Genomic DNA, 16,571 nt, shown 5'->3' on the forward strand with positions numbered 1-16,571 from the left:
AGGGAAGGGGGGGTAGTGAGCACATTTTTTTTTTTTTGATCCTCAAAAAAATTTCAATTTGCACCCCCCCCCCCCCCTTGAGCGCCAGGGGGGGGGGGGGCCCAACCCCCCAAAAAGGTAAAAATCACGTGATTTTACATGATTTTTTTTCTCAAGGGGGGGGGGGGGGCCGGGCCCCCCCGGGCCCCCCCCCCCCCCTGGATCCGCCACTGGCTATGAATGTGTACATGTATCAACATTTTTCGGTGAAAAGTATAACTGCTAAGACAAACATTTATTCAATCATTTATTACCTCATTTTCTATCGATCTTACGAATTAATGTCCTGTATATGTCATTAATTATTCATAGAAGTTTCAATGTGTGTCAGAAGATGATCGAATTGTTTTATCACATGAGCACGATAAAGGTAAAAGTCTAATTCATTCCGCTTTGGGCTCCATTTATATAAAGAAAATGAATCCTAGTCATGGTAAAGAGCACATACGAGAAAACGGTGAAATCAATCCCAATCTATGTAATTTCATTTCAAGTTTTCTGCCTTCTTTCAATTTTGAGAACATAATAAATCTATATCCGCGGTCTTGATTTTTCACTTCTGAAGTTCAGAGTTTTCAAGTCAAGATCTCAATTAAACTGTTAGCTTTCCAATTACCCATTTAAACATGAAATAATCCATTTGGCCGACTACCGACAATTTTACTTTCATTGATCTAAGATTGAACACATATGTTCCTATGAATACACGCCAGTGGTGTAGCTACAGGGGGCACAGGGGCACGTGCCCATCCAATCGAAAAGTGAAGAAAAAACCGATAAATTTATTTTAAACCGATAAAGAGAGAAGAGAACGGAAAGAAAAGGAATGGAGAGGAAGAAGGGAGAAAGGAAGATTCATAGACCCCCTCCAGCACCCCCTACCTAATCAGTAGCATTGTAAAATCACAAATCATTTTCCAAAAAGACCGGTGCCCCCCCCCCCCCCTTAATATTCACTGTAATTACTCATGCTACGCCACTTGGATTTTAAAAAAAATGGAAGTGTTAGTAAACACTAATGGTAAATCAATAATGATAAATCACAATCAATTTTAGCAACTGTCCACCAAAAAAAGTATATTCTAATCTCAATTGCATTAACTCCATCACATAGATCACTTGAAGTGAGTTTGAGAATTGAAATGCTGCAATACACTGGCAAAATCATACCCCCATCCCACTGAAGACAATGACAATTCTTTAATTCTTTCATTACTCCTGTCGACAACATGGAAATTAATAGTATTTTCTACTAGTAGATACTATGTTAGGGAGTGTGCAAATGAAAGTTGTGGCAGCAGAGATTATTTCGAACACATAACAAAAATCTATATGCATGGAGCAATCATTTAGCCTTTATCAGTGTGCTTCCTAAATGTTAGCACATAATGTACATGTACATGTAGCTGTATAACAGAAGCTGGAAGATTTTTTATATTACTACGTATGGTAATATGTTGTGATTATAAATTATATTTTCTTTGTAAATACACATGTATTTCTGGGATTATGCGAATTTTGATAAATGATAAACAATAAAATCATGGATGAAAACTTAACTTAGATCGAAAAGACGTCTAATTTGATAAGGGATTGAAAGAACGTTTGAGAGGAGAGGAAAGAGGGAGAGAGAGAGAGAGAGAGAAAGAGGGTGAGGGGCAGAGAAAAGGTGGGAGATGGAAGGAAGGGGATGGGGGGATCTCAAGTATTTGGTATTTAGTAGTCTGTTCTGCGATATCCTAGAAATCAATTACCCCACGAACATATCGATCCGTTCTCATGTTCCATCAGCCTTGCAAAGACGGTGGATTGGCCAACATTGTAACTCAATATTGCTGAAAATACTCTGCACTAATGAATTCACAGAGCATCTTATATGGATTGTGGATGCAGGGTGTAGAAATTAATTGGTGAGGCACCTGCATATCAAACATCAATTCTTCCTTCTGCATTTCTATTTCTTGCTGATGTGTTGTTGGTGTTTGTATGTACATGTATTAAGAGGGTAAGACTTGCATGTTGTACAGTTGGTTAGGCTGACAAAGGAATTTGATTGATTATTAAAATTATGGTTGTTCAGCCAAAATTAAAATCTTAAGTGTTATTAGGTGTTTCTGTTCCAGGATTAATAGATTTACCATCATTTTACAAGGTTTGTATGCAATTGATCCCTCCCCCATTCATAATTGGTCAATGAGACATACCCCTCTCCCATGCAATCAGTATCACAATCACTCTCATCTCTCTCTATTCTCTTACTGCTTTCCATTCAGTTCAAATGTGCCTCTTTCAGGGATGTTTATATTTCTCTTTCCTTTCTTTTTACATGTGAGTCTACTAATGAAAGAGAAAAGAAAAGAAAAATATCTCATTATCTCAACTAATCTGCATTCACACTTTCCAACATATTGGTCAAAGTTTTGGGTTACAACAGTTGGGTGAATAGATTTGACTGTTCTACACTATGAACATGACAGACAATGAAAGCGGACAAAATATACAGTTCCTCGGGTAAACAAAGGAACATCCCTTCACTGCTATTATGTAAAAATGTGTAGAACAGGTGAATATGCATGTGACATCTGTTCTACACATTTTTACATAATAGCAGTGAAGGGATGTCCCTTTGTTCACCTGAGGAACTGTATATTTTGTCCGCTTTCATTGTCTGTCATGTTCATAGTGCTAGGTGCCTAAACGTCAACTTTTCTGTTGCACTGTGCACCCAGACAATGGATAATTTTGCCCTCTGGGAGTGGGTAACAGTGTAAAGGGGATTCAAGAATTGTGTCCAAAAAGTGTACATGAACATGTAATGTCGAGATGAACTTCAATTTTCCTTTGGCACTTCCAAATCTTCACGCAGCAGTCTAACCGAACAAGCAAACATATTCCATACACTCATCGCATTCACATCAGTGGCCACAGGATGCAGACTGCTACATAAGAGTTTGTCCAACAGCCCCGTATCCATACATGAGCTAGCATGCTCAGAAGTCCATGGGGGTCAGTCTGGACGTTAAAGGGGATGTAATGAATTAATGAAATGCATCTGCAATGGCACCTGGGGGCAAATTTTTTTTGACAAACATTAGTTAGCCAGGGCATAAAATGTTAACATCCAATGTACTACCACATTTATGGAAAGTTTTTAAAGGAAATTCTCTTGCTTGCCATAACCACTATTATAAATTGAGAATGACAGATTTTCTCAATGAACTTTTCTATCTAATATAAAATGTATCTGTGTAAAGCAAATACCAGTGTTACACCAGCACTATGATAAATGAAGCACCTTGCATCATGAAAAAAGTCTAACACTATATATGAAATGAGATCAAAAAGCTAATTTGTGAACAAAAAACAATTCAAACAAATATGTTTCAAGTTATAATCACTCTTTAATCGTCTTTATAAACCGAGACCACATTTCTTAGATCAGTTTGCAACTGTCTTCTGATAATGGCAGTACTGCACCAACAGACTGTACACCGCACAAGGTATTTGGACCGCAGTAGAGTGCCAAGGGAATTATACAGGAAATATATCGGCTATACATATATAATATCGCACGCCATCTAGCCCCCCTCCCTGACTGAGCATTTCCCTACAAGAGTGAAGATTGATGTTACAAAACAACAATGTAAAGTAACTGTAACAAATGTGACAGCACAGAACACAATTCATTGAAGATGTTTTTCGAACAATTGCTGCCCATGCAGTCAACAGTCATGAAGCACTGCATGTCCAGAAAGTATTAATTTAAATATGTGGAGGACATCGGTGCATTGATTGGTCAACAAGGCTATGCCTCGGTAACATAACAGTTATTTTGGGAAAATCATATAATTTGTCTTGTCAATAACCAATGCTATAAAATTTACACAGAACTCGCAATCATTTCTTTTCAGAACATTCACTAGAACTCTCTCTCTTTGAAGACCAATCAAGCAGAATGTAATTCACAATATGGTCTCTAATATTTTATATACTTATGAAACAAATGGGCATGGCTGAACTGTGTACAACAAAGCTATTGAACAATGCTGCTCACAATGCAAAGAGAATCAGGAAAGCCATCATAAGACAGAAGAGACCCATGGCTTCTGAGAGGGCAAAGCCAAGGATGGCGTATGTGAATAGCTGTTGCTTGAGTGATGGGTTGCGGGCATAGCCGATGATCAAGCTTCCGAAAACTGTTCCGATACCAGCTCCTGAGCCAGCGAGTCCTACGGTGGCAGCACCTGCGCCGATGAACTTAGCTGCGGCTTCTACATCACGTTGTGGAACAGACGTCTGGAAGCCACGGCTCACAATCTGGGATGAGGAGAAATGAAAATATTTGAGGTTAACATACTGCAATTAAAAATGTTCAATTGACCACAGTCAAGTTGTAGCCATCAATGCTTGATAAACATAAAGGCCCGAATTCACAAAGCAAGGTTTGACCTCAGACCAAGGTTTGAGCTCAAACCTCATTTTGTTCTTTACAAACCAGGTTTGTAAAAAACGCGTAAAACGCGTCATATGACGTACGAAAACCAAGGTTTGTTAACAAACCTCCTTTGTGAATTCGGGCCAAAGGGTTTGTCATGGTACAAGATTGTCATGCTGGTAACTTGCTTTTAAGCAACCATCCCTGTACAAGTACATAAAGACCATATCTCTTACAGACTGCATTTGTCTCTTTTGAGTTGTTTTAACATGCAGCTTCATTAAACTATGATACTCCCAAGTAATTTCTTGAAATTAAAAAACAAGATTTGTTACCTTGAAAAATAACCCAAAAAATAATATAACAAGCTTTCTTGAAAATGCAAATGGTTTGACTGAGAAACACTGGGTTACATATCCAATATAATTAGGACAAAGTTGTAAATGATTCCATAAAGCCTACAAACTAAATCACAAGATTATCACAATATTTCAAGTGTTATTATTCCTATTAAATTATAATGGTACATATCAAACTCAATATTCTAAATAGATAGAAGTCACATTGAACATGCTTTCCAAACAGTAACTTAGTGATTTCCACCAAGTTACTTAAAGGTAAAGACCAGTTATGGTCATGCGATTGCATTGTGAAAGAAACGTTGTGGAATCGATCAAAAAAGGTTGATCATCTAGCATCTGCAAGGTTCTGGAATCATCAAAATGATAAGAAATTTGGCCCATTCTTTGTAAAGTTACAAGCACTATACACAGAAAGATGTATATGGGACTACCCTATATCTCTCACAGACCATGAGAGAACAAATTTACCAAATATATGAATTAGTAGGCGGTTTCCCGGCAAATTTTTTATCATCATGTATTATTCAAAACATATTCTTTCACATGATTGGTAATGAGAGCTTCCATTTCATTTTTTGAAACTGGGGCGTTTCCAATACTGGTCTTTACCTTTAAATTGTTTTACAGGGGCTCAATTTTTTTATGGAGATTAGGGGGGATCACAACAAAAATTCCCTCATTATTTTCGTTTCGCGGCGAAAATTGAGGCGGTCATATATGCGACCACTAAAAAAATACAGGGCATGCTAAATATCTGTAAAAAAACTTTATTTTTTCTGGTCAAAGAAAGGGAAATATTTTTCATGTAAGAAACTGGTGATATAAAAATATTAATAACATGTAAATTGATTTTAAGGCAAACTTAAAAGGTAAGGCAAGTGACTATTTCACTTTATACAAAAATGGCTCCTCCTCATTATGATTCTTGATGTTGGTTAGACTTACTTGACTAACAAGTGTCTCTGGACTCTTTACACTCATTGCACTGCTAAGCCCTGCTAGGCTGCTGTATGAGGCTAGTGTCCTCTTTGAACTGTAAAACAAAATAATAGTGGTCCAAATTTATTGGTCAATTCAACAGAAAAAACAAAACAAAACACATGTGTGGTGAGCGAATGAGCTCTCGAAAGCTCCAATGACCTCAGGTAAAAAACATATATTAAAATACTGCTGTATGAAAATCACTATTATAAAACCAAATGCTATAAAGGATACAAACATTATTTTTTTAAACACTGAAATACAAGCAAAGTATAATTATATTACTTTTTTTTAAGTCACAGAGGCATTTGGAAATACCTGGACATCCAGTGAAATAATTGCATGATTTGCATCAAACAAAAAGTCTACTACAAGACTTAAATAATACATGTACTCATTTGCATGTACTCATCAAGTATACATTAATAATTGGAAATACCTGGACATCCAGTGAAATAATTGCATGATTTGCATCAGCCAACAAGTCTACTACAAGACTTAAATAATACATGTGCTCATTTGCATGTACTCATCCAGTATAAATTAATAATTTGGAAATACCTGGACATCCAGTGACATAATTGCATGATTTGCATCAGCCAACACGTCTACTACAAGACTTAAATAATACATGTACTCATTTGCATGTACCGGTCATCAAGTATAAATTAATAAATTGATTTATAAAATGTTTTAACATAGAAAGCACAATACTCAAAATGGGTCAAAGTTGACATTCTGTAATTTTTTTCTCTCCTATTCTCAAGTAACATTGTGACAAAATTAGAAAATAAATTACCTGACATCTGTATTGCTAGTTGCTGCACAGAGGGGTCTGGCAATTGCTCTTGAATTCCTTGCAATCTGAAAGTGAATAAAGTAAAAATAAAGCTTACAAAAAAAGAGCACACATACATGTACAACAACATAACAATGAATTAACAGGATATGGGGAACAATATGTTATATGAGTTACTATTATCAATCAATCAATGAAGAGTGCCCTGTCACTGCCTGCTGAAACACATTCTCACATGCTCCAGCACCTGGCTGAAGACAGTCAGAGGACGCTTGAGGTCTTGTTTTGGAGGGCAAATAATCAGGGTCCCCATTATAACAAAGTGGTCTGCCATATTGCATATTTAAAACTAAGATTTTGATTGGTTAATGGTCCAGCCTTTTGAACAATAATGTGCATTCAATAATGATCTTGATTGGCCATTATCATTTTGCAACTGATTGCAAACCTTTGTTACCTGTATTCCAATGCTTTTTTCTGGGGAGGGAGGGGGAGGGAGGGGGAGGGAGGGGGAGGGGAGGGGGAGGGGGGGAGGGAGGGGGAGGGGGGGGGGGGGGGTAACAGATACCTTTTTTTGCACACTTCTACCCTAACCCACATCACAAGTTTAAAAAGAATTGTTCAGAATCTGCAAATTTCTTGATTTAGGTTACATCTTTTCAGACCTTGATGTTAAAAACATCACTGATTGCCACTGTAATTACATGTACTTCATGTTTTTTTGTGGGCATAATCTTCAAAATCTTTCTTTCCTCTTTCATGTCTGATAGTCTTAGGTTAACCCCTCCTCACAAGTTTGAGGTGGACCATAAGCTACACAATATTTGAAGGCTAATACTTTTCTAATGCAGTGTTGTGGGCAAATTTTCATGGTAATTGATAAATTGGTATACCTTGGTTTGAAGTACTAGTATCACATTGTTAAAAAAACTATAAGAAATAGCATCTTAATACTAATAGTCAATATCCATGCCTGTGTAAATATCGAACTATTTATAAGATGGGGCCCTGGATATATCATTTTTAAAAAATAAGCCCCCCCCCCCTTAAATACACACCCATACATGCATTCATAATGCTAAAAATGACTTCTAGTCAAGAATATGACATTTAAAAAAAATTCAATCTGATGAAAGAAAGTTACACAATGATCTGTTGGTTTTTAAATTTGTAATCCATCAACCAAAAATTTGCAACTCTCATGTGCTTAAAAACCTATTGGACAATTTTCACAGTTCTTCTGTACTGAAACTTACTAAATTTATTACTATATCTTTTCAGAAGATAAAATTTCTCAATCCTGTCCGCTAGATATATTAATGAAACAATTTTTTTTCAGTCGACACATTTGGGAAACTGCCTCTTAACATAACAGATTTTTTTTGGGTAGCTCCATTTGGTCTTTCATTCCAGAGTTCGGTTACAACTTACAAGGTTGTCAGACGTGGTCCACAAACAAAAATGCAAACATGTATGATGTAATTAATGCAACTTGGAGGAATGTGAACTGGGGTTTTCTTTGGACTTGTTTGGAGCACATTTGCACGTCTGTTTTTAAACAATCACTCTATCAAAAAGTTTTGATTCTTCATCAAATCCTCAAAAGGGACAAGTTCGAGAATTTTCAAAGCAAAAGCCCAAGTAAAAGATGTGCTTGAAAGTCAAGGTACATCAAGTTGATGCCATTTCGCCTTTGATTTAATAAAAACTTTTTATTATTAAGTTTAATAAATTTTAAAAAGACCCAAAGTACTAAAATGACTAAAAAAGATACAACAAATTATCGAAAATACCTGCTTGATGCAGTAATTAGTCCACGATTAAATTCAAATTGAAGCTCATTTAGTCAAATATTGGGCGTTTTTTCGGGACAAGTCAATGCGATCCTTCCTCTAAATCGAGATCTAACCGTGTACGAACGTACGACAGCCAGAAGCCTCGCGATACCTCCCTTTTGCCTTTTGGCCGTACGTACGTACATCTACGCTACGTGTCTACACAAGGTTGGAAAAAGGATTGCATTAACCTGACAAAGCGTTAAAAATTGGACTAAATGAGCTTCACTGTTGACCTTGGACTAGACCTAGTTATTCTGCATCAATTCAAGAAGATATTTTTGATAATTTTTAGTAGACCTAAAAAAGTATTTTGTAAAGTCAAATTCAGAGCATTTTTTTTGGTTTTCTTCTGGAAATTTCGACTAATTTGGGAGGAAATTGTAGAATTACCAAGAATAGACCCTATTACTATTAGAAACAAGAGTGGGTGGCAATATTACGATATATTTGTTCTTGTTTAAAGGTGGAAAATAAATAGAATTGAATTGAATAGTTCTAAGTTAGACTCGGTATGACTCGCCAGGCCAGGGCCAACTAGTACAGTACGCCTACACTCACTGCACAATATACATGCGAAGGTAGGCATTTAGCCGGTCAAGTAATGGCCGACGCGACAAATCTAAGCATTGCACTGCGAGTTGAAACTAAGAATAACCGGTCCATAAGAAGTAAAAAATAAAATAAAAAGTGAGGTACAAACCAGAGCTTGTGAAGCAGAAGAGCAGATCTTTGCACAGCTGTTCATTTTGGATGATTTTTGGTCGGCAGACAGGCCAAGAACTTGAAAAAAACTGTGGAGTTAATAAGAAAATGCGAAAATCAAAGTAACACACAAGTGACTGCACTCAAATAACGACGAAATTACACTTTCGGCAGCACAAATACCAAACAAGTTGATTTGAATGTAATTGTAAGTACGCTTTGAATTGTTCAAAAAGAGAAATGGAAGTACGATTCCAAAGATTTTGGTCGATAATGACGGGCTAAAGAATTCTTACCTGAGGGGTACCGGCGTTCCTGAATTGCTACGCATGCGCACGACCTTTTGCCCGAGAAATTTCGATAGTGGTGGTAGTTAGCTTCGATTCAAGACTTTGATAAATATATTGTAAAAATAAATGCGATCATAAGCGGATCCAGGATTTCGTAAAAGATGGGGGACAATGTTTTTCTGAAGAAAAAAAAATATACACATGTATGTAAACAATAATTAAGATTAAATTAAATAAATCATCAGGAATTTTAGGTGCAGTTTTTGCTAAAACATGTACAGTAATTATAAACAAATATTTTGTAGAAATGAGGAAAAAAAAATCATCACCAACTCAAAGGGTGACATCATCAGGCCTAAAAAAAAGATATTGTATTGCCCTTTACGTGCCAAAACATGGGTCGGTCGGTAGGTTTATAAAAAAAAAAAAACCTTTTCCCCCTTTCTTTTCTCCCTCTTTGGGCTGATATTTCTCTGTTTATAATGCAATATTTTTGTATTTATTTTTCTCCCTCTTGGCCTCTTTGGACTGATATTTCTCAGTTTTGAATATTCTGTTTTCATTAAACATTTTTTTCTAAAAATCGGTAAAAAAAAGGAAAACTTTTTAAAAAAGTGGACCATAGATTTCAAAATATTTGGGTCGGTCGCAAAGGGCAATACAACATCTTGTTTTTACGCCTCATGCTTGTCGGGTTTGAGGTGGGGTGTAGACTGTAGGGGAGTGGGAATGGGCGACTCCCCAGGGGACAAATTTCTTCACAAATTCGACCAAAAATATCATATGTTATTACATGTATTATTATTATTTAGAGACATCGTCGTTTGTTTATAAGCGCTACATGTAATTTAAAAAAAATTGTTATAGGTATTCAATTATTTTGCTAATATTTGTATATATTTTTTCCAGATTTTTTAAACAATGTACTTTATCTGTAGTTAGAAAATACAAAACAACTAGCCTGTTGTCGATTTAATGAGTAACCAACTGATCTAATTTTTACATTAGGCTTATATATTTTTGTTGTTGTGTGTTAGGCATGTGAACATGTGAAAATCTGTCAGCAAATTTAAAAACACGACAACCGTTATTTTCCTTGTTGGCAAATTTGAAAATGTCATGCTAAGTTTTCGGCATATTGCCCCCCCCCCCAAAAAAAAGTGGCGGATCCAGGGGGTAATCCCCTGGGGGGAAAAACAGGTAAAAAAACATTAATTTTACCTTTTTTTTTTAGATGGGCCCCCTCCCCTGGCGCTCAAGAAGGAGGGGGGGCGTGGTGCGATTTTTCAAATTTTCGGGAGCAAAAAAAAAAAAAAAAGGTGCTACTTAAGCCCCCCGCTTATTCAATGGCTGGCTGTTTCGCCGCTAAATATTTTCTTACAAATTGGGCCCCCTCTTTGGCCCCCTCCCCTGCCTCCGGCTGGATCCGCCCCTGCCCCACCCCCGCCCCTATATAAAATGGCCTGGTGACTTCTCTGACTAAATGACCAACCCTACACTTCTCATTCCTCTCAAGGGGAAGGAACACATAATTGGCAAGAGGAATTTAGTTTTCTAAACATGGAAATGAACAAAGGAGCTAGTAGGCCCATATAAGGTGCACAACTGGGAGGGGTTACGTTTTACCCATGTTTATGGAAAGGCCAATATTTCTTGAAGTTGTATTAAGTCTAGCTCGAGTACCTACTCTTTATTTTCCTTACAACAATCTAAATATGAAAAAAAGTAACTATTAAATATGTAAAGAAAACTTGAATGAGAACTATATATCGACACAGAAGAAGATAAATTTTGATAGAGATCAGTAAATGAAGATGAAGATGACCGGTTTATCACAATGCCTTGATTTAGACTACGTAGAAATGAGTGACCTTTTGGACCTTCAAGTTTTTACACTGCACCATACCTCGTGGAAATAAATGAGCTTTGCAGAAACGACTGGTACGAGACTACATATTCTTCTGCGTTACGTGCGGTGTCGACGTAGTCTGCAGGCACAAACCCGGTCAGTCGTAAAAGAGAGTCTGCGCTATAAGACTACTACAGGCCATGTACTATAGCTGCTCCTGACACAACCATTGGTAGCTGGGCTAGGCTAGGCTTCTCTCAAGGCTCAAAGATTTTTTTGATAAAATGTCAAATTAGAGTCTGTGCTTACAGACTAGTGTCGACGCGACGGTGTACCACGTAGAGGTCTGTGCGGTGCTCGTTGATATCAGTGTTGATCTGATTAATTTTCCAAATTTTTTCTTGCACCTTGACGAATGTTGGCTTGCTTATGATGATGGTATTGGGACTACTCTCAAACTATGTAGGGAATCGAAAGAGTCAGTCAATTTCAGTGGCGGATCCAATATCATTGGCGTGGGGGGGGGGGGGGCAACTTTCACAATTAATTCCATATATGGGGGGGGGAGGAGAAAAAAGGATTTAAAAATAAATAAAAATTCAAAGGTATTAGAAATAGTCATCAAACTTTGGCGGTGCGTATTGGGATCTAGATTAGCCCACATAATTATGGAACAACGCCTATAACTGGGGCATGTGCCCTTGTATCCCCTTATCCCAAACCTGGTTACAAGCAGAGGCGGCGTTCCTAGTAGGGGGGGGGGGGGGCACAGTGCCGCTCCACTTTCTCAAGAACCTGAGAAAAGTGTCCCTCTTTACTTCCGTAAAGTGCCCCTCCCCATTTTGTTTGTGTATAGGTGCCACTTTTCCATTTTTATTTCCTTCTGAAATGCCCTTCCTTTTCCTTCTCATAAAATGCACCGTTTCCAATCCCATATTCTTTTTATAATGAATGCCCTTTCTCCTTTTTGATAAGTGACCCTATGCATCTTTGATAAGAGCATCTTTTTATTCTCGATAACTGTCTTTATTTCTTTCTAAGAAGAGCACTTTCCCCACTATATAGGTATCCCTTTACCCCGCTGATAAGTGCCCCGTTTTTTATACTTCTGATAGCTGCACATTCTCAGCCTTTCTTAAATGTTGTCTCCGCCTTTCCTTAGTGTGAGAAATGAGCCTTTTCTGTTCAAATAAGTGGCCCTTTTCCCTTTTGACAAAATACAACCTTTTTGATAAGGCACTTAAGTGCACCTTTTTTCAATATCAACTTTAATTTGAAAAAGGTAACGCAAATCAAATTCAGGTTACATGTTTTAAAGAACAATGTACAGGTCAACAATGGAAGACATATTTCAAAAAATTACATTGAAACATGAAATAAACATGCAATTATTTTTGAACGAATTATGGATCCTTTCTAATGAGTGCCATCCCCTCTTCTCATAAGTGTCCATGTTATCCTCTGATAAATTCCTCTTTTCCTTGCCAATGAGTTCCCCTATTCAAATCTGATTAGTGCCCAAATTACTTTGATAAGTGCCCCTCCCCTTTTCCTCTCCTGAGAAGTGCAACTTTTCAAATGTAATAAGGTTTTTAAAGTTCCATGCACCTTAGAAGCACATACCAAATGTCAGTCATGATGAAAAGAGGCCTACATAATATACACGAGCTATATGACCTCCAAAAAATTGTGTTAAAGGTACAATGTCCCCTTTGCAGGCCAAAAAATGAAAAGGTTGAATTCCAACGGTATTTGAAAGATAGTAATTATTTCGAAATTCCCTCTAAACGAAAGGGCTTGAAAATGTCTTTAAGTGGGGAAATAACGAGCATTAGTTGTCGAATTGACTTTTTCTTTATGATTACAATTCATTTAGTAATAGTCTGATTTTTTAGACCCTTGAACCAAATGGTCGTACGTTTTGTGCTGCGCAAAGGTTCAATCAGTTTAATTTTGGCCAAATACAAGAAGTGGGTTATTGATGTAGACAAAATAATCAGGGTCCTGGGAACGATTTTTTTACCGGAGCCGCTGAGATATATATATTGCAAAATTTTTGCAACGACTCAGCCAGCCGTTGAAAAAGCGGGGGGGGGGGGGGGGGGGGGGGAGTACTAGGACATTTTTTTTTTTTTTGTCCTATAAATTTCGCAATGACTCAGCCAGCCGTTGAATAAGCAGGGGGGGGGGGGGGGGTAAGAGGACACGGGTGGGGTAAGGTCTGTCATTTTTGGTCACCAATTATCACAATTTTTTATTTTTTATTATTATATAAAAAAAAATTAAAAAAACGCTTCGAGGGGTCAATATGATTTTGTGAAAGAAACGTTATAATTTTGTACTTTTTAATCTTCATTTTTGGCTGTCGGCTGTGTGATAATTTTGTAAGCGAGGCATATAATGATATACAGTAAATATATCATACCAAAAAAATTTGCAGGGGGTGCTGTGCCCCCCCCCCCCCCCTGGAAAAATTCCGGGGGTGCTGCAGCACCCCCAGCACCCCCGCTTCCCAGGGCCATGAAAATAATGCTCATGTATCCTTTTCAGCTCATTTTCTGTATGTTATTACCAAAGAAAAAAAGAAGTCTGGCAGGCAGTCACTCAATATTGTTTGACAGTGAAGTCTAGAAGGTATACAGGTTTCCTCACATAATTTGAATACCAGAACACTATTATAACGTTTAAATTTCACAGACCTATTCAAAATTCCTGCAAAGTTCTACAGAATTTGATGTAGGCTGCAAATGGGACAACGTACCTTTAAACTTCCCCAATCTTGCATCGACCATGTCGAGGTAACCTTAAAGCTCTTATTCCGGCATGCGACCACCATCAGGTTTGGTTATATTATAGTATTAATGACTGCTTTGAGAGAAATAGTTGTTTTATTACGCTCAAGGGAAGGTTAGAATTGTGCTATATTCCCCGAGGCTTGCCGAGATGGCTGGATTTCTTAAGTGAGGTATATAATATCGTATAAGATTCGATCCGTCACAATGTCACCCGTCATAAATCCCTATTTTTTTTATTTAAAATTTTTTTTTATTGTTATTTCTGAAAAAATTTAAATCCCAATTTGTTTTTCTTGTTTATTGTTATTTTTGAATAATTATAAATCCCAATTTTGTTTGCTCGCCCTTACAGTGTAGAAATTACATTATGGGAAGGTACAACAATGTCCAAATTTGTCCACGTTTTGTGCATATTCTTTGCAGGTGTCCCCCCCCCCCCATTGCCCTTCCCACTTTGAAAGACTCAGACTTTAAAAACATCAACCTATAAGGCAATTTCAAGAATGAGGGTCGTCCATCACCTACAGAAGTATGCAATCTTGTTTATTGTTATTTTTGAAAAATTATAAATCCCAATTTTGTTTGCTCGCCCTTACAGTGTAGAAATTACATTATGGGAAGGTACAACAATCATTGTCCACGTTTTGTGCATATTCTTTGCAGGTGTCCCCCCCCCCATTGCCCTTCCCACTTTGAAAGACTCAGACTTTAAAAACATCAACCTATAAGGCAATTTCAAGAATGAGGGTCGCCCATCACCTACAGAAGTATGCAATGCAATTCCTTCTTAGGCCTTTTAGGGCGGGGGGGGGGGGGGAGTAAACCTTTTCCTCGAGCCAAACCAGTCCGTCATTTTTAACTCACATCTCCGACAAAAACCGGCAATTTCCCCGAGGTTCGCGTGAACCCTCCTAAAAAAATCTTATCAATACCCCTCCCCCCCCCTCCTCTCAGTCTCTCTCTCTCTCTCTCTCTCTCTCTCTCTCTCTCTGCAGGGGCGCCGCGGAGCGTCCTTCAAAGTGGGGGTGCACTAAATAAAAGGGTACTGTCTGTTAAAAACAAAACAATTTATAGACCTTGGTATAATCATACCCCTACATAATAATCGATACATTCTCAATTTCGGCAGAGTGTTGTGTTTACATCTCATCATTCACAATCAAGGCATGTGTTTAATGTGCCTCGAAATTTTAGCTATCTTATGAAGACAGGAAATTTTCTGTTTAGTCTAGAAGCGTGTCGTGCTGGTGTCGTGGAAAACAACTCTCACGTATTATACCGTACCCTAGTGGTATAAATGTGATCGGAATATTTCCCCTGCACGGAATAAAACCGGCGCTAAAAACTAAACACAACAGCTAAGTACCAGGGTTGGATTGAGACGCACTATACTTGGCACCATACGAAAAACTACATGGCTAGCTCCTAAGTACTAGCTGCATATGATAGAGCTGGAGCACCTATACTAGTCCCACAAGGATCGATACTCGGTCCTTTATTGTTTCTACTGTATGTTAATGATATCTCGAACTCAACTACATCATTACAATATATTATATTTGCTGATGATACTAATGTGTTTTGCTCCAATTCCGATTTTCGATCACTTCAGAGAATTCTGAACACCGAGCTACCTAAGCTGTCTTTGTGGTTTAGGAGCAACAAATTGTCTCTGAATCTGAAAAAAACTAATTATATTCATTTTCAAAGCAGGAAAAATGCAACTGATAAACCTATACCTGAAATAGTCTTGGATGGTGAATATTTGGAGAAAAAAGAAAATACTAAATTTCTTGGAACTATCATCAATGAAAATCTGAAATGGAGTGATCATGTACATTACGTTTCAAAGAGAGTGTCACGCACTGTTGGTTTACTGTATAAGTTAAAACATTATGTGCCTTTGAATATTCTATATATGCTATACAATTCCTTGATTCTTCCTTACATGTCTTATTGCAATATACTGTGGGCAGACTCAAAAGTATATACTGATAAAATGCTACTTTTACAAAAGAAAGCGATTCGTGTGTGTACCAATGCTGGATATCGCGATCACACTGATCCCCTATTCGCGAGGTTAAAAACTCTGAAAGTAACTGATATTAACTTTTTACAAAAAGCACTGTTCATGTTCCGTCTACATAATGATTCCCTACCTTCCCACTTCCCACCAATGTTTTGTTTGAATAGAAATATTCATACATACCCAACCAGACAATCAAATAAATACCATTTATGTAATCCTAAAACAACAATGGCTATGAAATCTATAAGACATTCTGGTCCGGATATTTGGAACTCACTGTCCGTTGACATCCGTAACTTGAAGTCAGTATATACTTTCAAGAAAAGTGTGAAATCAATTTTATTGAGCAAATATTGAAAAATCTCTTAAATTAACACATGATATCATATATGTTTGTCAGCATTTCCTTGATATAGCAGGAAAATCCCCCTCCCATGCACCCTCTATCCCAT

At 37.4% G+C, this 16,571-nt stretch overlaps 1 protein-coding gene across 1 annotated transcript; it reads right to left on the reverse strand.

Annotated features, from left to right (window-relative positions):
* Positions 1-3,420: 3,420 nt before the first annotated feature.
* LOC583818 (ATP synthase F(0) complex subunit C2, mitochondrial) lies at positions 3,421-9,545 on the reverse strand. The gene is made up of 5 exons (XM_011667624.2): positions 9,453-9,545; positions 9,155-9,245; positions 6,617-6,681; positions 5,782-5,869; positions 3,421-4,356 (listed from the first exon to the last, which is right to left on the reverse strand). Exons 1-5 carry the CDS (start codon positions 9,485-9,487, stop codon positions 4,090-4,092), a joined length of 546 nt encoding a protein of 181 aa, XP_011665926.2. The 5' UTR covers positions 9,488-9,545; the 3' UTR covers positions 3,421-4,089.
* Positions 9,546-16,571: the final 7,026 nt, after the last annotated feature.

This window comes from Strongylocentrotus purpuratus, unplaced genomic scaffold (genome assembly GCF_000002235.5).
Source record: "Strongylocentrotus purpuratus isolate Spur 01 unplaced genomic scaffold, Spur_5.0 spur5_scaffold_6, whole genome shotgun sequence".
Classification (NCBI taxonomy): domain Eukaryota; kingdom Metazoa; phylum Echinodermata; class Echinoidea; order Camarodonta; family Strongylocentrotidae; genus Strongylocentrotus; species Strongylocentrotus purpuratus.